Genomic DNA, 25,839 nt, shown 5'->3' with positions numbered 1-25,839 from the left:
CCAGGTTTCCAAACCAAAATAATTATAAAGTCACCACATTTACTGAAAATTAGCCAGTGCCAGATCATTGTGATATAGGAGAAAATATAACCCTTCGCCAGACAGAATATGCCCAGAGTGTCCATGGGAATGCACTGTTCGTAAACCACGTGGTCAGTGTTATTTTGTTATAACAGCCTGGACATGGCCCAGAGAGGGCAGCGAAATCATCAGACCTCCGTTTCCCCAACTTCCAGCCCAGCACTGCCCTTCCCCATGCCCAGCACCTATCAATTACAGCTTGTACTTACTATAAATGACACTTCCACAGGGAATCTTCCAGCCACTGTCATTATGTGATAAATCCCTATCACATACCGTGAATCAAACATAATCATTCCAAACAAACAAAAACTTCAAGAAAACAAAGCAAAGATACTGAATTGAATTGTTTACACGATGGGGCCTGATTTATGCTGGCTGTCCTGGGAAAAAAAGAAATGGGAAAGGGTTAAAGGGACCTGGGGGTGTTGGCACATGTCTGTAACCCCAGTCAGCACTCAGGAGGCTGAGGCAGGAGTATCTCCAGTTCGAGGCCAACCTGGGATACATAGCAAGACCCTGTCTCAAATCCCCTTCGCCTCAAGAAAGAGAAGGAAGAAAAGAAAATGTCAGAGGGATGTTAAGGACATACGTTGGCTCCACCTGCGACTTTCTCCTGGACTTGAATGAAAAGAAACAGAAAAGACAGCAGAGTGTGATGGCGCATGCCTGGGAGGCAGAAAGCAGGAGGATGGCAAATTCGAGACCAATTTAGTGAGACCCTGTCTCAGAATGTTAAAAAGGGCGGGGCATGTACCTCAGTGGGAGGCTCCTGGGTTCAACCTCCAGTTAAAAACAAACAAACAAACAAAAAGAAGAGGAGTCCAATGATTCCCCAACCCCAACATCCCTCCACCCCTCCTTTTGGGGGAAAACGCCTCCCTCCCAGGTTGGGTGATCCTCGGCCCCGCCCATTAGCCGGGAAGAAGGGCGCGGCGGGCGTCTTGCCCAACCATTGGGCCTCTTGCAGGCTCATTTGCATGCCCTGGGGGCGGGGCTGTGGTTGCGGTGCCTGGGCAGCTGCCCCACCCAGCACTGCCTAGCTGGCTACTGCCCGCGAGTGCAGACCCTGTCCGCGACCCGGCTCCCGCCTCTCCCGTAGCGGCCATGTATGACCCCGAGCGCGGCTGGAGCCTGTCCTTCACGGGCTGCGGCTTCCTGGGCTTTTATTACGTGGGGGCGACCCGCTGCCTCAGCGAGCGCGCCCCGCATCTCCTGCGCGATGCACGCATGTTCTTTGGCTCCTCTTCAGGGGCGCTGCACGGGGTCACCTTCCTGGCCGGGGTCTCGACCGGTGAGTCCCGGGCCCGGGGTGTGGGGGCGCCTGCTCAGCCGGGATGCCGGGGCTCCCTGGCTAGGTTGCACGCACACCCCGGGTGCGCGCTGCAGGTCCCCTTTCAGACTGATGTCGCCCCCACAGGGCCCTAGAAGGCGTGGGAACTTTGGGACGTGCAGGCAGGAGCGGGGCTTCTGGAGTCGGGGACGTTTGCGCCTCCCTACCCAAGGGGACCCCTCCCTTGAAGGGAGCCCCCGGCCCCAGGACACAGCCGGGTCACCCCAGAGCCAAGAGGAGGAGGCTGCAGGACCCTGGGGTAAGGGAGCAGAAGGTGATGCTGCCTCTACCTTCTGAGCTCCCAGGCAACCTGACCCTGGGTGTGACCCAGAGCTGGCCTTGGCTTCTGTTCAACAAGAAACTGAAGGCATCCGAACTGCGTGTGCCTCTGTGTGTGTGTGTGTGTGTGTGTGTTACTGGGGATAGGATCCAACACCTTCACAGTAAACTACATCCTCAACCTCTTCCACCTCCTTTTATGCTTTTTATTTTTAATTTGTTATTTTGAGACAGAGTCTTGCTAAGTCACTAAGTGGCCCAGGCTGTGCTCGAACTTGCAATCCTCCAGCCTCATTTTGGTGGCGGCCAGCCCTCTTGGGGTGACCCTTCCGCAGCCTCCAAGGCAGACCACTGAAAGGGAACACGATGCTGAATGGGAAGATTGTTTCCCTCTCTTCCCTCCTCTGGTGTTGGGGACCCTCCCTGGGGGCTGGAATGGACTCCTGGACTCCTCCCATCCCACCTTCTCCCGCAACCTTCACTGACCTGGGCCAGCCCTCACCTGCCCAGCTCGGTGTCCCTGACAGTGACACCTGGACAGTTGATTCTTGGCCTAATTAAACATTTGTCCATGCAGCAGGGAAGGGGGGAGGTGGACTTTTTCTTCCTTACCCAAACTACCAGAGTGTGGCATCTTTCCCAGGGACCCAGGTGCTGTGTCCCAGAGGTTCTGAGCCAGCCTGCAGCGGCAACAGGGAGCTGGTGACACCCAAAAGTCCGCAAGGAGGATGATAATGCCCCTCATCAGTCTCCCTTTACCTGGGCTTCTTTTGCTGTTTACCATTCCCAGCTCCCGCCAAGCCAGCAGGGAGTGACTTTGGCAGTAGTGGGGAAGCCACTGCTGTCAGCAAAGCTCTGCTATTGGGTAGGATCCCTGAGCACACCCTGGCCTGACCGGATTTGGGATTAAGAGAGACTGACTGCCCTGGCTGGTTGCCTGCCTGGCTGTCTTCCCCAGTGAGGGAGGGAGGAGCAAAGGGCAGAATGTGTCTGTTCTGGGACCATTAGACTGGCCCTCTGTACACCCTAGGCTTTGGCAATGATAAAAGCCTGCTCTTGTGTCCTGGGGTAGCCTCCAGGCACCATATGGACAGGGGCTGAACTGGGGCAAGGTTTCAATGCCCTGAGCCTGAAGAACACCGACTCCTCTGGAGACGGGGTTCCCAAGTAGGCAGAGGGAAAGTGCAGCCTGGGGCTGTGCCTGGCAGGACTTGGGGACACACGGGGGCCACCAAGCCCCAGGAAAGGGGATAGCAGGTGTCAGCAGCAGGACCCAATCCCTGTGTCTTCAGAGGCCGTGGGTTCCTGCATTTCCCAGGGCTGCGATATGGGCACAGGGCCTCAGGGAATCTCAGCAGAGACTGGGCCTAGCAGAAAAGATGTCAGAATCTTTGAACAGGTGCAGGTTGACCCTGGACAGGCTCGGCAGGTGGGCAGGAGCAGCTGGGAACCAGGTCAGGGTGAGATCAGGACAGGCTGGGGCCTCTCCTTGTGCAGCCCAGGATGGCTGGCTGGCCAGGCCTGGGGTAGGGGGAGGCAGGCCTATGGGCCAGGGTTGGTCTAGACCAGTGAGTGGGAGCATGAATATGCCCGGTGCTTACAACACTGTTTGGTTAAGTCTGGCATCACAGGCTTAATGTGTGGACTAGTTATTCATTGGCAGCCTCTTCTATGTGGAGCGCCTTACACAGTACATTTTACCTCATCCTCTCTGCCTCCAAAATGTGGGTAAATCGTAACCTACATGACACACTCGGGTCCAAGCATGCATTCCTTCTCCAGCATCCTGCAATGGTGAGACCATCTGTGCCAAAGCTGACATGCCCCTGTGTTTCTGGCTTTGTGGACACGCAGACAGGGTGCTGGAGCAGAGGCCAGTGAAATATACCACAAGCCATGCATGGCATCTTCCATTTCCTTGTTGCTGTGTTGACAAAGTCAGACACACAGGTGAAATCGGTTTCGTTGAGTCCACTATAACCCCAATATTATTTTCACACCTAATCAATAAAAAACATTGATGATGAGCTGTTTTCTGCTAAGCCTTTGAAGTTCAGGGTGTATTTTACACACTTCCGGGCAGACTAGTCCCATCTCAAGGGCTCCCAGGCTGCAGCTGGCTACTGAATTCATAGGTGCAGATCCAGAAGGTTTGTAGCCTCCTGGTTTCTGGTCTCGCCAAAAAGCATCCCTGGTCTCATGGTGGTGTTTTCTTTTGTGTATTTGTCTCCGGTCCCCAGACCTGGCTCTGCAAAAGCTCATGGACCTCGTCCGCAAGGCCACAGCTCGGAGGATGGGCACCCTGCATCCATCCTTCAACCTGAGCAAATGGTTGTGGGACAGCCTCCAGGAAATCCTCCCCGACAATGTGCACCAGCTTGTCTCCGGCAGAATCTGCATCTCGCTCACCAGAGTGTCAGATGGGGAGAATGTGCTGGTGTCTGATTTCCGATCCAAAGAGGAAGTCTTGGATGTAAGCTGTTTGCTTCTCTGGGTGTCCAGGTGTTGGCAAGGAAGCCACTGTCCTGGGGAGCAGGAGGGTGGGGTGTGATGGGAGGCTAAGGAGCTTAGGTTGCTGATCAGACCCATGGCCCTCAAGTACAAGTGCGAAAGTGGGCTCGCACTCCATTCTACCCACATAGAAATGCACCTACTGTGTGCAGAAAGCATTTCCATTTGGCTCCCGGATCATTTGGGAAAGGCTGGGAAGGGCCCAGGAAGTTAGAAGACAGGAGCTCAGCCTGTGGCCTGACTTTCTTGTGTCTCCCACAGGCTTTGTTGTGTTCGACCTTCATCCCTTTCTTCTGTGGCATAATCCCTCCGACCTTCAGGGGTGTGGTAAGTGCACGTTGGTGGCAGCTGGGCCTTCTTTGAAGTGTAGCAGCCCGCTTCTACCTGCAAGGTGGGAGTTCCAGGCACCCCTGGGCTAGGTGAGCCTGTAGCGCTCAGCCTTGCAGACAGCACCATCAATGGGCCAGCTTCTGGGTGGCCTGGATAGCAAAACTCACTTCCTGTGCAATTAATCACCTTGCTGTCTGTAAGGCACACCTGCTAGTTCACTTCTTCTGCAGGTGAGTACTGCAGGTAGCTTCCCAGTGGCCTAGTTCAAGATGTTTAGGAATTCAAGATTCCTGTAAGGTAGAGCTTATTTTTAGGGGGACGTGTAACAGTCAGGTATTTTTTAACTGCAACAAAACTCTGTGTGTCTGGCCATACACAGGTCTTTACCTTATTTTGTTTTGCTGCTTTGCAGTGTATAAGCCCAGCTGGGCTGTCCAAGCCTCGCCTTTTAAGATCATATATTTTGTTGGTAACGGGGAACAAACTCAGGACCTCGTGCTTGCCAGGCAGGCGCGGTGCCACTGGGCTACATCCCCAGCTCCTAAGGTCATTTTTGAGTCACAGAGTAACTGACTGAATCGGCCAGCAGCATGGGCAAGGGAGTCACACGTAGGAGCCACCTGCTCCAAAGGCTTGGGTCCCCACAGCTGACAGGAGGTGGGCTGCTGCTGCTCTCTGCTGCCCCCCTCAGGCAGAACACCTATGATGCACTGCAGAGCTGCTCTTGTCTTCTGGGGTTGGGGAGTGAGTGACCTAAACACAGCTTCATTTTGGATGTTGGCCTCGTGCCGTCGGTGGCATGGAAAACTAAGGTCTGAAGCTATGAAGTGGTAGCCCCGACATGGAAACTAGACCTGGTCCCTTGTTCTGCCACACGATGGCTGGGCACTTGGGCCCTCCTTCCTTTCTAAGATGGACTTTGCAAAATGGGGGTCCATGGTGGTGCAGCGTGGCTGATGTGAGGATTGCACGTGAGGTGCTTAGCACAGAGCCTGGCCCAGAGACTTGAGCAAGGTGGGCTTCTTCACTGTCACCATCGTCACTGGTCACTTCCTCCAGCCCAGGGACACAGCCAGTGATGGGATGATCGCCAGGTCAGCAGATATAACAGAGGCACAGTCACCCTCGGTGCCCTCCCGGGCGTCCTGCTGGAGACTAGGTCCCTTCCCACCCAGCCTCAGCCCGAGCAAGCTTAAGGTGTTGAGATAGAAAAGCTTCAGGGCTGGGACATGCTCGTGGCAAAGTGATTGCTTGGGGTGCACATACCCAGGTTCCATCCCCAGTGCTGCCTCCACAAAAGTCTAAGTGGTTTAAAACAATGAAAAGTGACTGACCTGGCTCACCCCTCCTCAGTCTTCTCTGAGGATTCCTGACTGTATTTTTATTTTTTTGGTGGTGCTGGAGACCAGCCCGGGGCGTTCTACCACTGAGCAACACCCCAGGCCTTTTGATTTTTTATCTTGAAACTTAATCTTGCTACATTTCCCTGGTGGGACTCAAACTTACAATCCTCCTGCTTCAGCCTCCCCAAATGCTGAGATTACAGGTGTGCACCAGCATGCCTGGCTAGGATTCCCAGCAATAGACTCCATGTCCCTTCATGTCCTGGGGGCTTTTGCTGTCTTACTATGTCCACCATAGAAATCTTGATAAGGCAGCCGGGCACCTACCTGACCTGTTCTGGACTCGGGGCCAACGTCTCTTCATGGTTGAGGTGTGGAGGAAGGGAGCCAGGGCTCGCTTGGAGCCCTGCTGTGCTCTGGGGTGCCCCCATCCCCAAGGGCTGGCAGTGAGGTCCTCAGAGTTCTCTTGATGGCCTCCTTCCTGCGAGCCTGGCAGCAGGGCTGTGGTAGCTGGGGCTGCGGCTGGTTCCAGACCCTGACTCCCAAGTGCAAACTGCCCATGCTGTACCCAGCCTGCCCCCACTTGGGTGTGGGCAGTGATGTGACTGCGTAGATGAACTGGTTCTAAGAATAACTTAGCCCAATGCCACCTCCTTGTGGGGAAAAGGGACATTTTCTGGGTCCCAGGTTCACTATTTCAGTCTCAAGAGCCCCTCAAGATGTTGATTCTCCTTTCCAAGGTGTGGAGGGAAAGAGGCTCATGGGTCAAATACCTTGTCCCGATTTCCCAACACCAAGAGGGTTCTGGATTTAAACCTCTGGCCTTAGGACCTGGCCAGAAAAACATGGGCTGTACCCATGATTCTCTATCTGCCTCATTGTTGGGCACTGCCATGCAATGCACAGCAGCCCTGAAGGCCAGTGTAGCCAGATCTCTCCCATTACAGGAATGCTTCATAAGGATCTGTTGAGAGAGCGATTCCTAAGCTATCGTCCTCCCATGGCTCTATGCATCCTCTGCTTGTAGTTCTGAAAATACACTAAACACTAGCCCAGAGCTGCAGAGAATAGCAGTCCTTTGCCCCCTCCTTTGAAGCGATACATGGATGGAGCCATGAGCAACAACCTACCCATCCTGGATGTGAAAACGACCATCACGGTGTCCCCTTTCTATGGGGAGTGTGACATCTGCCCTAAGGTCAAGTCTACCAACTTCTTTCACGTGAACATCACCAACCTCCCCTTCCGCCTGTGTTTGGGGAACCTCCAGCTCCTCTCCAAGACCTTCTTCCCCTCCAATGTCAAGGTGAGTGGGGACGTGTGGGGCACCGTGCCTGTCTGCCTCCCTGTGTGTGCAGAGATGTGGGCTGCTCTCTGGACAAACACACAGAGAGACCGTGCCGCTGGCATTGGTGGTTAACTCCAGGAAAAGCTCTCATCCTGGGAGCTCCAGGACTGCCAGCCCATCCCAGGTGTCACCTAGGGTCACACAGAGCTGACGCCCCGAGCTCTTTTGGGGACAGAGGGTTTTCTCTTCAGTGCTGGGGTTCAAAGCCAAAGCTTCACATGCACTAGGCAAATGCTCTGCCACTGAGCCATCTCCGCCCCCCCCACCCCAGAAATTTTGATGGTTTTTCTTACCAATGTGATTCTGCCTTGCAGCCGTGCATCAGAAGCCCCATAGCCGGGCATGGTGGTGCATGCCTGCAAAACCAGCACTCTGGGAGGCTAATCCAGGAGATCTGCAAGTTCAAGCTCAACCAGCCTGAACTACGTAGCAAGGCCTTGTCTCAAAAAGAGGGCCAGGGATTTAGCTCAGTGGCCTCATGTCTGTCTCACAAGCCTAAGGTCCTGAGTTTGATCCCCGGTACCAAAAAAAAAAAAAAAAAAAAAGCTCCCACATGTGGTGCTTACCCCTGACTCTGTTTCTGGATGCCTTGCCACTCTGGCAGCATAAGGACCTCAGCAGGGTGCACCCACCCTCAGTGGTATCCCGGGGACAGAGAAGCCCATACCCACAGCAACACTCACTGTGTTCCCGCCCGCTTCTCAGCTAAGCATAGGTGCAAAGAAGAGGCAGGTGTGACTGTCCCTGTGACAATTAGAACGGTGCCGAAATTTGCTAGGGTGGCTCATTTCGAGCCCAAGGGAGTCTGGAGAGACAAGGCCCCGCCCACGGTCTCAGTGGCAGAGTGACATTAGAGCAGAGCCCCAAGGCCTGCTCTCCTCCCCGGTGGCCATCCTTGGCACACCCAGGTGACCTTCAGGTGTCCTGTGTCCCTGGACTTGGTTGGCACCAGTGGTGACCGGCGTGATTTGCTCGCAGGTGATGGGGGAGATCTGCCTTCGAGGCTACCTAGATGCACTCCGGTTCTTGGAGGAGAACGGTGGGTCTGCGCTCTGCTGTCCGCTGTCCAGCTTTGCGCCCATGCACGCACAGTCTTGGGAACTTGGTAGCCCTTAGTTCTGTCCCTCGTTGCCCAACACCTTCCTGTCCTGCCTTGTTCCCCCCTGGTCCTCAGCCCCATTTCACAGACCTGGACGTGCTGGACCAGAGCATCCCTGCTTTGCTTTTCTTTCTTCTGAGCTCTCAGGAGCTTTAGCTTAGTGGGGCTTGAGGTTAAACAAGTCCTGGGACGGCTCCAGATGAAGCAATCCAAAGCGGTCCCCAGCCAGGCCTGGCCTCATCTGCGGGGCTGGCTGGTTCTGCTTCCCAGGCTGGTGCCCACCTTTGAGCCCTCCCAGCTCACCTGGCTACAGCACTGGGCGGAAGACATCACCATGGGATGCATCACACTGCTTTGGCTGGGGGGCTGTGTAGACCACAGAGGGCGCATGAAACTGCACTGCCAAGTGACACGGTAGCTGGTCGGTGACCACACAGTGATGAGCACTCCTCCTGTGGGTGCTGAGTGACTCGCAGCTGCGTCCTAGCAGAACCAGATACCAGATGTGCGGGAACTATTTGCCTCTGGTTGGTTGATGTGCTGGTGCTTTGAATTAGCCTCTGGCCAGCACCGAGGTGACCCTGTGTTCAGAGGACACATGTGTGCCCCTGTGCCTCTCCTAAATGCCCAGCCAGGGCTGTGTGCCAAGGACACTGGTGAACGAGGAGGTGGCCTCCGCCAACCCTGGGGGAGCAGAGAGCAGAAGGAAGGAGGAGCTGGGCTGAGCAGAAGAGGAGGGGGAGCATGGCAGGGAGAGCACAGTAGTGTAGCAGAGCTGGAGCCTGGGGCCTGCAAGTCAGAGAGGGGTGGAGAACAGGGGCCAGGACTGGTGCTGGCTGGGCCCCGAGGACCCGGGGAGGGGTGTGTATCCCACAGCATAGGGAGCCATGGGGGCCCTGCAGCAGGAATGGGGTGGGTCAGAGAGGAGCCCAGGTGGCTACAGCGCACAGAGAGGAAGAGCAGGACCTGGCTGTGCTGGGCACCTGTGGTCCCAGCCGCTCAGGAGGCTGAGGTGGGAGGACTGCTTGAGCCAGGAACTGGAGGCCAGCATGGGCGATGTGCTGAGAGCCCATCTCAAAAGCAAATAAAAACAGAGGGCAAGACCAACATCCGGGAAGCAAGTGAGGCGGCCAGGGTGTCAGATGGAAACTGGCCTGGAGACACTCGGGAAGGACCCGGGGAAACTGGGGAAGAAGACGCCCTGGGCCAGGGACATGGGCTCTGCTCACTGGCCGGGGACCTCAGCACGGTGCAACTCCCTGGAAGTGGATCCCTGGGCCGCACAGGGGGAGGGAATCCCTGGGCCCTATGGGGGACAGCAGCTGGGAGGGTGAGGGGCAACAGAGCAGAGGCCTGGAGTGGCCTGGGAGATCCTGGGGCACCTTGGGGACAAAGTACAGTAGTCCCTGCACTTTCTTCTGAGCGAGTGTGGGTCACTGCCTGGTCCTATCCAGTCCAGTGGGGGTCAGGCCCGAGTCCCGAACGAGGTTCCCATAGGGCACCAAGCACCCTTACGGCTTCCCCGTAGCCCACTGATGCCTCTGACACCAGACCTGGCTCTGCCATGTTCTACCTATGACTCTGGCCACATCCCTGGACCTCTCTGGGCTCCGATTCCCTGGCTGGGAAAGGGAGATGGTGTGCGTGGTAGCCACTGAATGGCCACTGGCAGGTCCACTGCTTAACTTAGGGCCTGAAGTGCAGTTGCTGTACATCAGTTATAACTCTTGTCTTCCACTGGAGGGGTCAGATTTACGGACAGAGCCCACGCACCTGCTGAGTGTCCCGGGCAGGAGCCGAGCCCACCTCTGCATGCTTCCAAACCCCCACTCTTCGTCCCTGCTGCAGATTAAGGCCCCTGCTTTATCCCAGCCCTGGCATCTAGGGAATAACAGGCTGCACTGGTTTTCCTCCTGTGTCCCAGGGGCAAGTGTGAGGCTGGGAACAGGACCCTACTTCCCATGTCCCCTTTCACGTTTCCCGCCCCTCTCCAGGCATCTACAGTGGGCCCCAGCCCTGCCTGAAGTTCCAGGAGGAAGAACCGGAGCCTGAAGTCACAGAGCCCCTCGGGGAAGGCCCGGCCCTGGGTCTGGCCGAGGGTGAGGAGCTGCTGAAACACCTGCGCCTCAGCATCCTCCCCTGGGACGAGCACATCCTGGACGTCCTGTCGCCCGTGCTCAGGGCAGGTGAGGCCACCAGGAGTGCTGGGAGTGGGTGGAGGCGTGCGGGGGGCACCGTCCTGTGTGCCATGGAGGAGGCTGGTGGTGGTGTCGCAGGGAAAGGGGGTGCAGAGTGGCAGGGACACACGGTGTGGCTCCACAGGGCGCCTGTCCACCCATCCCTGCACCTCCCAGGCCGCCCTTCCCACCAGGTCCTGGTCAGGAGGGAAACAGACCCCTCACCGGCCCTGCAAGGAAGAAAAGGGAATGGGGCTCCAGGAAGAAGACAGACCCCAGCCCACATAGCCGGATTTGTCAGTTTGAGAGATTCACTGTTAATCGGGACCCTGGGTTCCCCAAGTGAGGCTGAGCATTAATCCCAAGGCCTTGGCACTGAGCTGCACGCCCAGACCTTCTTCAGACTTTTTACAACAGAGCCCCGCTAAGTCGCTGGGTTGCTCAGGCTGGGCCTGAACTTGCAACCCTCCTGCCTCAGACTCCCAGGGTGCTGGGATGACAGGCCTGTTCCCCCTTGCCTAGTATGGTCTGGTACTTCGTGCTGTGGGAGACGAATCTCCAGTGTCCTTTCAGCTCTGAACAAAGCAATTAAAGACCGAGGTGGCTTCCTGAGCAAAGTCGGCAACTTGCTGCCCGTCAGGATCCTGTCCTTTGTGATGCTGCCCTGCACCCTGCCTGTGGAGTCTGCGGTTGCCACCATCCACAGGTGAGTGTGGTGTGCAGCGGGGACGAGGACTCGGTGGGCGGGCAGCTGAAGGCCTCAGTGCGGGGCCCGGGTGGTGCCTGAAGGTGCCCTCCAGTCCTCGGAGCCACTGGCAACTAGCGAGCGTGGGGGCCTCACACAGCATCTGGTGCAGCCCTCATGATCTCCTGGGGAAACTGAGGCCCAGAGAGGCTGAGGTCAGAGATCTGAGGTCACCGAGCTGGTGAAAACAAAGGCCAGACCTGGAAACAGCGTCTTTGCTGCCATTCGGGACTATTTTCCTTTTATTTATTTTGTCTTTAAATGTTTGGTGCTGCTGGGGATCAGATTCAGGGCCTTGTATATGTGAGCCTAGCACTCTGTTACTGAGCCACATCCTAGCCCTCTAGTTCATTTCATTTTGTTTTGTTTTTGAGACAGTCTCACAGGTAGTTCAGGCTGGCCTTGAACTCACTACATAGCTCAAACTGGCCTCGAACTTGCAGTGATCCTACTGCCTCAGCTTTCCGAGTACTGGGATTCCAGGTGTGTACCACCATGCCGGCTCTACTTTCTTTTTAGCAAGCAAATCCAATCTATTTCTGGGCATGGAGGTGCATAGCTGTAATCTCAACTACTTGAGAGGCTGAAGCAAGAGGATCCCAAGTTCAAGGCCAGCCTGGGCAACTCAGTGAGAACCTGTCTCCAAAAAAAGGAACCCAAAATGGGATGCTGGGATGAAGCTCAGTAGTAGTGTGCCCTTGGGCTTAATCCCCAGTACTGCAAACCATCATCACCACTACCATCGTCATCATCCAGCGTGTCCTCCAGCCCCTCCCCCACATCCCTCGGTGAGCTCCGGCTCTGTCTGTACCCCTGCAGGGTGCGCCACTTCTTCCCTGCACCGCCATCGCCCTGGCATTCTCAGCACCCACCTGGCAGGGCTTCTCCCTGTGTCTAGGGGTGGAAAGTCTGCGGGGGCCATGCTGGCCCCCATGGTACCCCGGTGGCCTTGGATGGGATCGGTGGGGTGTCTGACCCAGATGCTCCCCGTGGAGCCAGGTAACCCCGGAAAGATGAAGCCACCAAGCCCCTGGAGCTGTCTGGACCCACATGTGGCCTCAGTGTCCTTTAGGGACTGAGGTGGGCTCCATCTCGTAGGGCCAGCCCAGATCTGCCTCCAGGGAACGCACTGGATTGGGCTGAGAGGGTCACAGGCAGCTCAACCGGCCCGAGGTTGCCACTGCGAGGTGGGCGCTTTGGGTTGACTTTCATTGTGCTCCTCTTACTTTCTCTGTGTGTGGGTGTGTGGGTGTGCGTTCACACACACGTGTACATGGCGGTCTTGGCTTTGCTCCCACAGACTGGTGATGTGGCTTCCGCATATCCCTGATGATGTCCAGTGGCTGCAGTGGGTGATATCCCAGTTCTATGCCCGTGTGACAACCTGTCTGCTCCCCAGTGCCAGGTATATAATGTGGCTGTGGGTGTGTGGGCCCAGTGGGCACGTCTGGATCCTGTGGGTCTCATGCAGACTCCAGAAACTGCTCAGAGGACCCTGTGTACCCGGTGGTGCCTGTAACGCAGGCTGCCTGCTCATTGCCTGTGTCCCCAGGGACCCAGTGTGGATGACGGAGGAGGAGAGAGCTGGGGACAGAGCAGGGGAGGATGGGCTGGGTGAAGGGAGCAGGTCAGGGGCCACCGGGCTGGCACTGCTGTGATTGGCAGACATGGGCCAGTCGGTAAGTAGGAGGGCACGGGGCCCAGTTCCCCGCGCGGTGACTGTGGAGCTGTGGGCGGCGGACCCTCAGGCCGGGCTAGGATGAGAGGGGCCCAGTCTCAGCAGAATCTGTGGGACCATGAGGCTTCCCGCCACGCCTTGCAGGGGGCAGGGATGCCAGGTGGTGCCCTGGGGCGCTGGTGGGCAACGACCTTGTCAGGGACTCCATCAGTGACACCTGAAGTCCCCTGGGAGGTGTTGGGGATAAGGAGCTCACTGTGGCTCTGGGAGGGCGCCCTGCAATGCCAAGTGTCCATCGTAACACCAGGCCATCCTCCGTGGGACCAACGTCCCCAGAATTGGATGGCAGGGCCTTCAAGTAGGCCTCCTTCCGGCCTCCTTCATTTGTTTCAGGTCCCAGATGCCAGGGAGCGGGCAACACGCTTTACCACGCACCCCAGAAGGCGGCTCTGCAGGCCTGTAGACTGCAGGTGGCCAGGAGGCGGCACCCCAGCCTAGGTCCAGCCTGCCCCTCTGATGGGCAGCATCCTTGGGGAGGGGGAGCAGGAGGAGGAGGCATGTAAGGGACCATCTAGGGGACCCTTCTGAGGTGCTGAGTCTTCTCATCTCAGTGTAACTGTCTCAGCCCTGCTGAATGTGAGCTCTGGATCCCAGCCTCTTTGCTGAATTGATTTATCCCTTATCCAAAGGCAGTGGTTTTGCTAATGGCCAGCTGGGAGTCGGTGTTCATACCGCTCTAATATTTAGGCAGCAGTTGGCTCCGATGGTTGGGAAATATCACCAGAAAGCCTGGTGGCTCTGACGGCTCTGAGGCTCTGACAGCTGACTGTTTCACAGCCTGCTCGTAGCTGGGCAGCACCAAGGACGGCCCTGGTGCCAAGGATAGCAGGGACCATGAGCCATGAACTTCCTCAGGCAGCTGTCGGGGCAGAGCACAGGATATGATCATTGCCATGAGGACCCTCTGTCCTCGGCATTAAGACGATAATTTATCTACATCCACAGCACCCTTTTGACCTAGCTAAAATATTTTCTAAAGAGTTTTATATAAACATGCAAGGGAATAGCCATTGAATTCTGAATTTTGTGAATTTGTGAGATCTTTGTAGAGTGAGCCTTAAAATAAAACCTAATAGGGGAGAGGGGTGCCGGCACCCTACCCTATTACGCGCAGGCACCATAGAGATACAGAATGGAAACTTCTGCTTTCTTTCTTTGGGAGCCCCTGACGGGAACTTGGCTTAAGTTCTGCAGGCTTCTGGTCCATATCCTTTTCTCTCTCTGCATCTCCCCATACTGTGGTCCCCCACTCTGCCAGCTGTAGTGGAGACACAGGCTTGCGGTGGGGACCTACCTTCTTCTCAGGTGCAGGGACACATTTGAGTGCAGCAGCAGAAATCGACCCGCTCCAACTCCTCCACATCGGCAGATAAAGTTGAACTCTGGCCGACGCAGGCCGTGTGCTGGGGTCCAAGCTCCAGGTTCACACAGGAACTGTGATGAGCCCTGGAAGAGAGAATGTGGTTCTAGGGCAAACTTGCCTGACCTGTTCTCTCCAGATCCTTGACATGGCTTGACAGAAGCTCTTCTCTCAGGGTGCACAGTGAGCCGCTGGTGTCCCGGGCCTGTAAGGACCTGCTCACCAAGTGAGGGAAGGGCCAAGGCGTGGGGCACTCTCTCCACCACCCGCCCAGAACTGGGCTCTGGCTCTGGCCCTAGGAGACCTGCAATGGTGTGGCAGAGGCCTCCTCAGACACCCAGGTGGCACATCCTCAGCACTGCCAGACTTCCTCTTGGATTTCTCTGTGTAGAGTCCCTGAAGGGCTAGCCTCAGGCACTAGCAGATCCAACCCAGCCCGAGCAGTGCTTAACGATTAGAGACCAGTGCACACACTGGCTTTGGATTCTTATCAGGAAAGCCATCCCATGGGTGATTGGATTACACAGGGCTTATTTCTACCCACTTTTTAATTTTTTTCACCTTTCTTATAATGAATATATGTAGTTTTCTTTTACATAACTGGGGATTGAGCCCACAGTCTTTGAACTAAGCTACAGCCCCAGCTCTGTTTTTATTTATTTTGAGATGGGATCTCACTACATTGCCCCAGCTGGGCTTACACTTGCAGTCCTCCTGCTTCGGCCTCCCAGAGTACTGGAATGACAGATGCGCTGCTAAAATCTTTTTCTTTTTTTAACTGCTGTGCTCAAACTCAGGGACTTACACATGCTAGGCAGGTGCTCTACCACTGAGCGACACTTCCTGCTTCTGTTGTACAAGGAAGTGTGATACTGTGGGAAATGGCCAAGGCATCCCTTTGCCCCTGTGCCTCAGGTGCTGCCGCAGCCCCGCTGCAGGTTTCCGGTCAGCACGGCACAGGAAACATCCTTAACTTCCTCCCCGCCCCTCAGCAGATCCCTCCTCTCAGTGCACGGTGCACTTAGGCTGTGATACTCTACTCTCAGGATAGGACATTCAATGTCAGGGAACAACGTCTTTATTGATAAACAGCAAAACCTGGTGCAGAAAATGAGCCAAACTTTTTCTTTTTGAATGTGGGCATGAACGGGTCTTTGTAGAAAGAGGACTAGGGGGGTGATTAGCACTTATCATTCTGCTATTGTTCGTGGTGGTATTCTGTTTGTGGGGCTTTTCCAGATGTCTCTACTGCAAATGTATTTCTTCAGCATCAGAAAATGGTTCATAATAAATGTGATTTTTACATTGCACCTCCCCGACTCTGCCTTCTTTCCCAGAACAGGGTGCTGGTCTCTCCTCTCTCAGCCGTGCTCCTTCAGAACACTCCCCTAGGTTCATGCTCTCTGCTCCTGTGTGGCTCTGCCTGGCCAGGGGACCTCCCTGCTGCAACATGCCCTTGGCCAAGGGTTGGGGACCAGGGCCCCTGGGATCGCTCACCCTCCTCTGGGCCCCCAGACTCTGCTGTTGTGCTGTCACCTTCTAGACCTCAGGTTTGTCCCCTAGGCTAAGCGAGCCTGCCTTGCAGAAGGCACATGGCCTCTCTTTGGAGGACCCCCACTCCCGTCCCCCTGCGCCAGGAAGCAGGAACCCAGGCAGGCAGTGGCCCTCCCTCCACTCACCCTCTGGAATTCGGCCTTGCCTCCAACCTGCTGCTGCCTGGCCAGGCCCTGCCCCTTCTAGCTGGGTTGCTTGAACAGCTTCCTCCTGGGGCCTTGTATCAGTTCTGAGCCTCCACGTTTTGCTGCCCAGACCCATCCCAGCACCCAGAGGCCACCTCTCCACACGGGCTCCTGGCTCAGCACCAGTGGCCTCGAGCTTGTCTCTGCTCATCCTGCTTCCCACCGGGGCTCTTGCACTAACTTGCTTCACTCCCTGATGTCGGGACTGATGGAGCCAGTGAGAGGCCTTCAGCTCCACGGGGGCTTGGTGCTGAGGGTTTTGAGCTTCAGGATTGGAGGGATTGAGGAGTCAGTCTGAGGTGTGACTCCTGCCAACCAGGGGCTTGGCCCAGCCCCTCTATGCGGAGGTGGAGCTTTTGACCTTTTCTGGGCCTGGGAGGAATTGTCACGGAGCCCAGGGCTCGCCCAAGGGTCACAGAAGGCCACAGACACATGCCTGGGGCTAACTGTGCAGAAGCTGCCTTAGCTGGTTACTTTCTCCCATTGCAGTTAGACCTGGATAGCTCGTGCTGGACTAGTGGTTAACTCAGAAGGTGGATGTAGCCCAGAAAGCCACTCCAAGGCAGGCCTCCCTTCTTTTTCCAGCTGTTTCCTGAGCTACCTCCTGCCTCAACTTCTGGATCCCTGACCTTGACTTAAGTCATCTGGGATCCTGATGGCCTTGCAGATGTTACTAGGTGACAGGACAGGCTGGGTTTCGCTGCTGACAAAAGCCCCAGGTCTGTTTCTCACACTACACGGCCAGCACACTCCGCTGCTCTACCAGACCCAGGCTGCAGCTGACCCACCCTCCGAGGACTGCTGACGACTGCCATGGCAGAGTGGAAGGAAGACCGATCTTAAAGGTTTCCATCTGTGAGCAACACGGATCCCTCGGCCCAGTGTGTTGACAAGCAAGTCACGTGGAGAGGGTGGGGAACTGCAATTCTACCAATGGCCAGAGGACCACAAGAAATACTGGTGGACAGCATGGCGGGGGGCGGGGGGCACAGAAAAGCCTCCAACAAACCAAAACAGGCTGGCTGTGGCGGTGCACGCATGCAAGCCCAGCTGCTTGTGCAGCCGAGGCAGGAGGATAGCAAGTTCAAGCCAAGCCTTAGCAAGTCCTGTCAAAATGAAAGGGGGGGGGCTGGGGATGTAGCTCAGCACTCCCTGGGTTGGTTCAGTCTCGAGGACTGCAAAACAAAACAAGAAACCCCTAGTAGTCTCTCTAACCCAATAAATTCAGGCACTGCTGGGTTTAAGGAGACATAGGTACTGCAGGCCTTTTCAGAGCCTTTATGTCACTGTACATTCTGATCATGAGCAACAGCCACACGCAGTCTGTCTGAGGGTGAAGTATGTGAGTCTGTGTTCCTCACGTGCCCTCTGCCATCCTGACCAAGGACCTTGCACACAGACTCTCACATATTTAGCTTGTGTTGCATGGCAGGGCAAGCTCACACTTATCTTCTAGAAGTGATATACTCGTGAGAGGAACGATGAGGGAGGGCATGCAGAAAATGATTGTTTGGAGGAAGAAAATCAAGTTTATCCCACAATCACAGGGTGCTACGCTCATGTCTGACCTCACGAAATCCTCTAACATTAGGCCTTCAAAACCAGTCCGGTCCAAGCCAGGCGTGGTGGCACACATCTGTTATCACAGTTCTCAGGAGGCTGAAGCAGGAGGATGGCCATGAGGCTGCGGCCAGCCTGAACTACAGAGCGAGACCTTGTCTCTCGCCTCCCCCCATCACTACGGTTCCTTCCACGGGTGAGAAAACAGCCAGAATCAATTTGAAATGTATCTGGCTTATGTGATGGGTTGAGAGTTACGTTTCCTCTCCTAGGCCATCTTTGTAAATCTCTGTTGAGGTCTTCACACCAACCCAGTCTTTCAGCTGCACCAGGGCTCAGCAAGGCCCCAAAGCCTCAGCTTGGTGGCCAAGGGCAGATCTCCTGGGAGCCAGGAGCTGGGCCTGTGGGTGCTGAGCCCAAGGAAGTAGGTGGCCTTGGGCTTGTCAAACTGGCTGCAGAGTGACATGGGGTTGCTGCAGCCCAGAGGCAGGGATCTGGCCTAGCATGGTGAGGCTCTGGTGCTGCAAAAGCTAAAAAAGATCCCTCTAGACAACAGCAGAGAGCATCTTGAGCTTCCTTCTTCACGCAGATCTTGGTACTGGTTTATGTGCTGGTTCCCACACTACTCCTTTATTGCTGGAAGAGGGGGACCCAGCGTTGGGAGGCTTCTGAGCACCCCTCAGCTACCTTAACCCTCTGTCGGGTCTCCTGAGACCTCTGGGCATCATCAGGAAGGACTGCGTCAGACATGTCTGGGTCAGGGTCACACCTGACTTGCAAGCTGTGGGCCTAAAGGAAGGTAACTCGCTGTCTGTGGGATTCCGTTTCCTCCATTATCAAAGGCTTCCAGCTTACCGTGTGTGATGGTTAAATAACACCGACTAAAAACCTGTACAGGGCCTGGTGCACACTTACAGGCACAGCTAATCCTACCTTCCAAGCCACCCCTATGAGGTAAGTGCTGTACTAAAGAGGAAACTCGGACCCAGAGAGGCACCCACCTTTCCCAAAGCCACAGCTTGGAGGGGGGAGAATCATGATGGAGGGCAGCAGGCCCATCCCTGGTGCTGGCGTTCAGAACTGCTAAGTGGGAGCGCATCTGCCTGGCTTCATAGTTTGGCAAGTGGAGATCCAGCATGGTTTTAAAAACTTGCCAATTCCCAGGACCCGTAACTACAATTACAACAGTAAATTAATCTGATATCTAAACAAATTTTAAAAAACTTTTCAGAATGGGCAGGGCCCTTAGCAAGCTCATCCCATGACTTTTTGGTGCAGGAAATGGTCGCTGGGAGAGGCTGTGTCCTGTCCGGGGGGCAGAGCTAATTTACAGCTGGATTCCAGCCCGGCCCTTGCTCCTGCTCCTTGAACCCACACGCAGCTCCAGAAGCCTGATCCCCAGGCCTGGTCCACACACTCCTCTTTTTGTTTGCATGGCTCTTTTCAGTTTACTGCATGAAGGAGTTACACTAGTCCAAGTGAAACCGGACCCCAGATGGTTACATTATACAAGCCGGGAGGTTTTGAAACTTGTGACAAGGGACAGAAGGGATATTCTACTCACTGCAAGGAAATCCTCACTTAAGCTTCAGTGAGCCACAAGCGCTTAAAATCCATGAACCTTCAGCTGATCGGCCTTGGCCAGTCCAATCTCTACCAGGAACTGGCGTATGTTCTTGCGCTGGTCACCCTGGACCTGGAGTACTTCTCCGTATTCTGGATGCGCGGTTACAGTACCATTGCAGGCAAATTTCTTCTTAAATGCCTCCACCACTTTCTTTTTATCGTAATCATCAGAGATCCCTTGGACAGTGGTAAGGGTCTTCCTGCCGTTTCTCTGTTGCATTCTTATATGGATATAATCCTCAGTGCCGGCAGGATGCAGGTCATCACCCTTACTTGCATCAGCAAAGGGGTCGAAAGAGTGGAGGTTCCGGACAGCGGACATACTATACGATTCCTTTTCCTGGGTGGAAATGGCCTGCGGAAGGCGACTTCGAGAGAAGGCAGGCCAGGGAGACGGATCACCGGGAAGCAGGGGGCTCAAGGGGGAGGCAGCTCAGTCCTAGGCGGCGGCGGCTCAGTGACTGCAAGGCCACACACTCTTCTCACACAGGAAGCTGTCCTGCCTGTGTCCCTACCACCGACCTGCTCTACCGCTGAGCTACATCCCAAGCACTGCAATGTGCATTTTCATGATCCCTGTGGGAGGACCCCTGCGTGCTCTGCAGGACACTCCTGAGGGTGGAGGACGTGACTCTTGGGCAGTGGGCGCTGTCTCATTTCGTTCACTGTACCCCGTCTCTGCCACCACAACCTGGGTACCATGGCTGTCTGGTTTACCGGTGTGACTACCCCCCACCCCACCCCCTAACCCCGGGCAGACACCAGGTGGCCTGCTCACAGTCACTGGACGCAGCTGAACCAGTTGTTTATCCTGGGCTCCCTAGGAGCCCCACCAAGTCTTGTCTCTCATCCCTGCGACCTTCTAATCCAACCCCGTGAAGGAGATGCGACCATCTTCTTCACTTCCACGTCCAGGGCGCGCAAAGACCGGAAGGGTCCGCCTAGCCAGACACGAGCCAGGGCCCCAGCTCAGCATGCTCCGTTGTGGCATGAGGGCACGCACAGCACCCAGTGGTCAGGGATACCAAGAGGGTCGAGAGAGACCTGTGTGACCCCCTGCTGCAGTCAACAGCAAGTCTCACTTCCAGCAGGCAGCGACGCCACACAACTGGCTGCGCAAACTCGGACGCAGTCCCGCCCTTCCCGTTCCAGCAGCTTCCAGGGCGTCACTGGACACTGCCTTTGCGCTGTCCCCAGGCCGCAGGGCGTCCCGGCGGCCCGGTGAGCATCCGGGTTACGGACTCTTGAGGACCAATGAGCGAAGGCACCGCGAGGCAGGGGGCGGGGAGTGCGGGCAACATGGCTGCCTCCAGCCCGCCGCTTCCGGGGACTTGTGGGAGTAGCCCTGACCCGCTGTGCCGCTGTTCCGCGGCGGGCTCGCGCTCGGCTAACTCTGCGGGCCAGCGGCTGGAGAGGGAGCCATGGGGACTGTACATGCCCGGGTAAGAGGCCCCGCGACTCGCGGGCTGCGCGACCGCTGGCTGGCTGGCGTCGCCGCGGGTCGACGCTCTCGTGGCTGCGCCCGGGTTGCCCGGGTGAGGCCACCGAGGCGCCAGGGCTGCCTGCAGGAGGCCTCAGAGAGGTCGCCTCGGGCCGGCGGGGAGCCATGCCAGGGGACGAGAGTGGTGGCTCACTCAAGGTCACTGTGCGAGCCAGTGCCCCAGAAAGGACTTTGGAGCTTTCCCTGATCACCTTAGTGCCTGCCTCTCCGGGCTGTGGTGAGAATTCAGACTTAATGCACGAGGAGTACTGTCAAAGACAAGGTTAACAACAAGCCTAGTTTAACGCCTTGAAGTGACTTTTATTTGCCATTGTGGAAGTGGGCAACACCTCAGTGAATGCACTCGAATAAACGCCCTCGTGAGCTGAGTTCAGGAGTTTGGTTTTGTGAACAGAAAGGACCGGGGAAAGCAGAAGCAGGAGAAGAAGCTGGCTAGTGGTTTCGGGTCATTTTATTTGTAGAGGCTGAAGCAGAGCTAGTTAAGACTGGCCTGTGTGGAGATTCGCCTATTTTCTCCCTCTTTTCTGATTTCGCCTGAGGTTAGATAAACAATTCAGTCTTGGCTTGGGAGTGTGAAATGAGCATGAGTGACTCCATTTTGGTTTGGTCTGTTGAGCTGAGTGTATGTAGGAGCTCAGTCGAAACCAACAACCTATATCAATGCTATTTAACAGTACGTATGTGGCTGCTTAGAGCCTACTGCCTGCTTGCCAAACGGCTTCTTTTTTGTACTTTTAACTGAAGGCTAGAGAATGAGTTATTTGTCCAGGGTCACACAGAGTCACAGAATGTCCTAAACCTCAGAGTCCTGGTCTGAACGCTACTTTTCTGCTATAAGGGGGATTGTCTCATTTGTCCTCCTCAGTTTTCAGTAGAGCCCTCCTCGTTAACTTCCAAAAGAACTTAGTAGGGGCATCTCAGCCTAGCTTCTTTCAGAATTGAACCTAATTCCCCTTCACCTGTCTTTCAAATCAAGCACCATTGCTCTTCTGCCATGGCCTTTGGACTGTGCTATGGTGCTCATTCTCTGTGCACCAGCCACTTCCACACCCCAGCTTTCTTTAGCCATTAAAATATTCCCATCTTGTACAACTCAGTTCAAGTTGCTGCCTGCATGACCACCTCTTTTTCTTTTTCTTTTGGTACCTGGGATCGAACTCAGGACCTTGTACTTGCAAGGCAGGTGTGGTGCCACTGAGCTAAATCCTCGGCTCCCCGGTAAACCACCTCTTCATCTCCCTCTTTTATATGTGCTACGACTTTCTTTGCCATTTTTCCTCTATTGCCAATTTGGCCTTAGGTCTGTTTGCATCTTTGTCTTATCCTATTGGATTTAAAATTTCTTGAAGTTACAGAATGAACTACATCTTACCAAGCTTCTCACGTAACATCTTGAACAATATAAGCATCCATCCATTTATGTAACTAATGCATGGCACTATTGTAGGTGTGAGGGATACAGTTAAAAAAAATCTGCTTTCGTGGAGTGGAGCTCCTTTGATGCTAAAGTGGGTACTCCACTGATTAATGTGCTGACAAAAATGTTCTCAGTTTTTAAATTTTTTACATACCACTATTTAGTGTTTTTCTCATGTTTTGATTAGGAATCACATTAAGGAAATAGTTGACTTTTGCCACCTAGTATTTCCGTGGAGATGTGAAACAGAAGTTTTGTGAAACAGTATTCATCATTAATGTCTGTTATGGATTGCTGTATTTGTTTATTTGATTCTAGTCAGCTCACTTTAAAGATGCTGTTTGTAGCTCATTAAATTTATCTCATGTCCTGTCCCCACTGCTGTGCACAGAGTTCATGGAAATCAGTAAAAACTTGAAGCTGGATGTGGGGGTGCACACCTGTAATCCTAGCACTATGGGAGGCTGAGGCAGGAGGCTTGCAAGTTTGAGCTCATTTTTGGCAATTGAGTCCCTGTCTGAAAGGGGGTGTGTCTGGGACTATAGCTCAGTGTGAGGGCCCTGGTACCACAAAACAAAACAAAACTTACTGATGGTTGACTGATTGCAGCTGATGTGCTTTAAAGGTTAAAGACTAGATCTGAATATTTATTTAATTCATTTTCCAAATATTTATCCCATGCCTGTTCCTCCAGTTACTGGACTGTAAATTCTGCGAGGGTTAGGGTGTTAATAAGTGTTTGTCACAGAGTGGGATCTTAACCACTTATCAGTTTACTCCGAGTGTCACTCGGGCAGCGCATTTGTTTACATGCTGCCTATCCCCAGTCCTCTGGCAGGTGTCATTTCAACCAGTCGGTTTTTGTATTGAATAAATTTGATAAAATTGTCATTTTTCTATTTCCTGTTATATTATCTTACAAAATTAATGAAAAAGGCAATTTTTGATAATCCAGTATTTAAATAATTGGACTGGTAAGTGGTTAATAATATGTGGGAAGTGACTGAATCTGCAGTAGTGGAAGGGAAGTTAGGACATACACTTTGGTGTAACGGTCAGACTGCAGGGACATCTCTCACGCTTCAAGTCTGCATTCCAGAGGCAAAGAGACAGTTGGGTCTGGTATGTCTTTTTTGGTTTTTTGGCTTTTTTGGTACCGGGGAGCGAACTTGGGTCCATGCACCTGCACAGCAGGTGGGGAAACCACTGAGCTAAATCCCCGGCCCGGTCTGCTATGTCTTTGGTGAGTCTCATTTCAGTGCTTTGAGATTTCAGGAAATAGAATGAATTATTTTAGCATAATGGAATATAAACTTTGTGCCCAGGCAAAGCACATGTGCAAAGCATTCTAAGAATCAGTGCACACATTCTTAATTTGCTTGTATTTTAGACATATTAACAGTGATTCAGTTTGTAAAATGTTACATTGCAAAATGAAATACTAAGACATGAAATTGTATGTCCTTTTGCTCATTGTCATCTCCGCCCCCCCGCCCCCCCGTCCCCCCACTTGGTACTGGGGATCCAGCTCAGCTTGTGAGGCAAGTGCAGTGCCACTGAACTAAATCCCTGGCCCCAGTCATCTTCCTGTTTAAAAAGTTAAATAAAATTTAGCCTGCACTACAAGGACATGGTTGTGAGCCCAATAGCATACATTGTACACTCGGGACGTGTTTGTTAAGTAGAAGAAGGAAAGAACAGTATTCATTCACTGTCATAGCTTTCCTGTCACTGGGACAGAGTAGCCAACACCTACAACTTAAAGGAGGGCAGGTTTAACTTGGCTGACGGTTTCAGGTGTTCAGTCCATGGTCAGCTGCTCCAAGGCAGGAACATCATGGCAGAAGGACGTGAAGGAAGAAGGCCGTTCAGTTTCCAGGAAGTGAAGCAGGGAAACAGTGCCAGACAGGAAGCAGTGAGGGACTGGACATAGGCCCCAAGATTGCACCTCTGCGACCCACCCAGACATACCCAGGAGTGTGCTTCAATCTCCCGGGCAGCGTCCACATCAACCGGGTTGACACCATTGAGCTCAACCACTACACTCACTGTCCCATGCGTATTTGTGGCATACTCCAGATGCGTCAGGGGAGATAAAAATAAGAAAAAGGAAAGGTGCCATGAAGGTCAAACACTACCATCAAGAGGTGTCCCTGTGAAGGAAGGAGTGATTCTGCCTTAAGAAGCTGGCAGTGGCTCACAGAGGTGACATTTAAGGTGACTGTGTAAGCCGCTTAGGGGAAAGCTATTTTGGAAGAGGGAAGGAGGTATGCAGAGCTTGGATGGTAGAGATGGAAACTGGAGTGGCAGATGTGGGCCTCGCAGTGGAGTTCCTGAGTGCTCTGTTTAGGAATCTAGCTGGAGTCACTCCCTTCAGGCACTGTCAGAGCCTTAGGACAGGCACGGGAAGGGGTTCACCCATTCACACTGTGGTCAGCTCAGGTATTCTGGAGCCAGTGACGGTGAACCCTGTTCACCGAAGCTGGCCGTGTGAGTCCCAAGGGAAGGAGACCCCACTCTTCCACAGATGCAAACGTCAAACGATTTCATGGACTTGAAAGATGTCTGGTTATACAGAGTTGGTGGAGCAGGGAAGTGTGAGGTATTGGCTCACAGTTGCCCTCGCACTGACCTATTTGTAACAAACAGTCACTTGCGTTGAGGTGGTGACAAGTCAGGCTGTGGGAAACCACTGCTCTCTGGCCCATTGTTCAAGTATATGCAGTTCCTCTTAACATGAATGAGACTTTTTGCAGGGAAAAACAAATCTGTTCGTGTCCGTTCAAAATCTGTTCATTTTGGAAACAAAATGCTTCCATAGTCATTTGATTTGCCAATGTAGCCGGTCTACAAAGTACACAGATCTAATTCCAAACATTAGAATACTTCCTATGGTATAACCACAGAAGAGCAGATTTTTCACAAATTATTTTTTTCCTTCACATGAACCTCAGGTATAGATTTAGATTCGTTAGAATCAGTTCTAGACGTGGTCCTTCTGGAGTTATGTCAGACCTTTTTAATTTTTTTCAGACCCTTTTACTTTTTCTTTGTTTTATTACAAATACAGTGAATCCGAATGAGTTAACCACCAGTGAATTAACCACCAGCCCAAGAGCTTGCCTTTAACAGCAGCTGCCACCTGCCTTTTATTCCCTCTTTCCCCTCTGTCCCCTGCCTCCTCTGGCCAGAGGGGACTTTCTAGAGCACCTCCTGAAGCCAAACTTCCAAGGTTTCGTTTTCTGTGTTACAAGTTTGCTGATCCTTGGTTCCTCCCTCTCCCTTTCAGAGTCTGGAGCCCCTGCCAGCCAGTGGGCCCGATTTTGGAGGATTAGGGGAAGAAGCTGAATTCCTTGAAGTTGAACCTGAAGCTAAACAGGAAATTCTGGAAAACAAAGATGTGAGTTTTTGGTCACAGATCTTTACGTGATTGTTTCTAGGAGCACTGACTTCTATGAACCACTGGAGGGAGGTGTGCAAGGTAACCTGTCACCAGCTACAACCAGGAAAACTGCTGACTTTTAGGAAAATCGCTCCTAGTTTTAGACTAGTTTCATGGGGACAGGTTAGGCAGACACATTTTTGTGTTTATTTTAAACTCAATGATAGAGTCCAGTTGTGCTAACATTTATATATCTGTTCCCTGCTCCCA

General features: G+C 53.8%; 2 protein-coding genes and 1 pseudogene across 9 annotated transcripts in view; 2 read left to right on the top strand and 1 right to left on the bottom strand.

Annotated features, from left to right (window-relative positions):
• The first annotated feature begins 1,188 nt into the window (after positions 1-1,188).
• On the top strand, positions 1,189-15,654 carry Pnpla3 (patatin like domain 3, 1-acylglycerol-3-phosphate O-acyltransferase). Of its 2 annotated transcripts, XM_087213730.1 has the most exons (9): positions 1,189-1,375; positions 3,934-4,166; positions 4,466-4,531; positions 6,974-7,183; positions 8,204-8,264; positions 10,319-10,510; positions 11,075-11,207; positions 12,547-12,651; positions 13,318-15,654. In XM_087213730.1, exons 1-9 carry the CDS (start codon positions 1,189-1,191, stop codon positions 13,385-13,387), a joined length of 1,257 nt encoding a protein of 418 aa, XP_087069856.1. In that variant the 3' UTR covers positions 13,388-15,654. The 2 variants fall into 2 exon arrangements, with proteins under 2 accessions (XP_087069856.1, XP_087069855.1); XM_087213729.1 differs by having other exon boundaries at positions 12,547-15,654.
• Positions 11,461-20,504, bottom strand: LOC147827446 (eukaryotic translation initiation factor 1 pseudogene; annotated as a pseudogene). The gene is made up of 2 exons (XR_015452227.1): positions 19,208-20,504; positions 11,461-14,430 (listed from the first exon to the last, which is right to left on the bottom strand). The product of XR_015452227.1 is annotated as a eukaryotic translation initiation factor 1 pseudogene (transcript).
• A 34-nt stretch (positions 20,505-20,538) lies between these two features.
• The window catches only part of LOC101707689 (sorting and assembly machinery component 50 homolog), a 28,205-nt gene continuing 22,904 nt past the window's right edge, over positions 20,539-25,839 (top strand). For all 6 annotated transcript variants that reach the window (XR_015452226.1, XR_015452225.1, XM_087213732.1 and 3 more), the window contains exons 1-2: positions 20,539-20,711; positions 25,477-25,587. Coding sequence is in view for 4 of the 6 variants with exons in the window: in XM_087213732.1 (XP_087069858.1) it covers positions 20,691-20,711; positions 25,477-25,587 (132 nt within the window). In the remaining 2 variants the exon portion in view is untranslated. The remainder of the gene's footprint in view (positions 20,712-25,476; positions 25,588-25,839) is intronic.

Source organism: Heterocephalus glaber, unplaced genomic scaffold, assembly GCF_053883595.1.
Source record: "Heterocephalus glaber isolate CG9 unplaced genomic scaffold, H.glaber_assembly_v1.0 deba00001444, whole genome shotgun sequence".
NCBI lineage: Eukaryota > Metazoa > Chordata > Mammalia > Rodentia > Bathyergidae > Heterocephalus > Heterocephalus glaber.
This window is presented reverse-complemented; position numbering and strand designations above follow the sequence as displayed.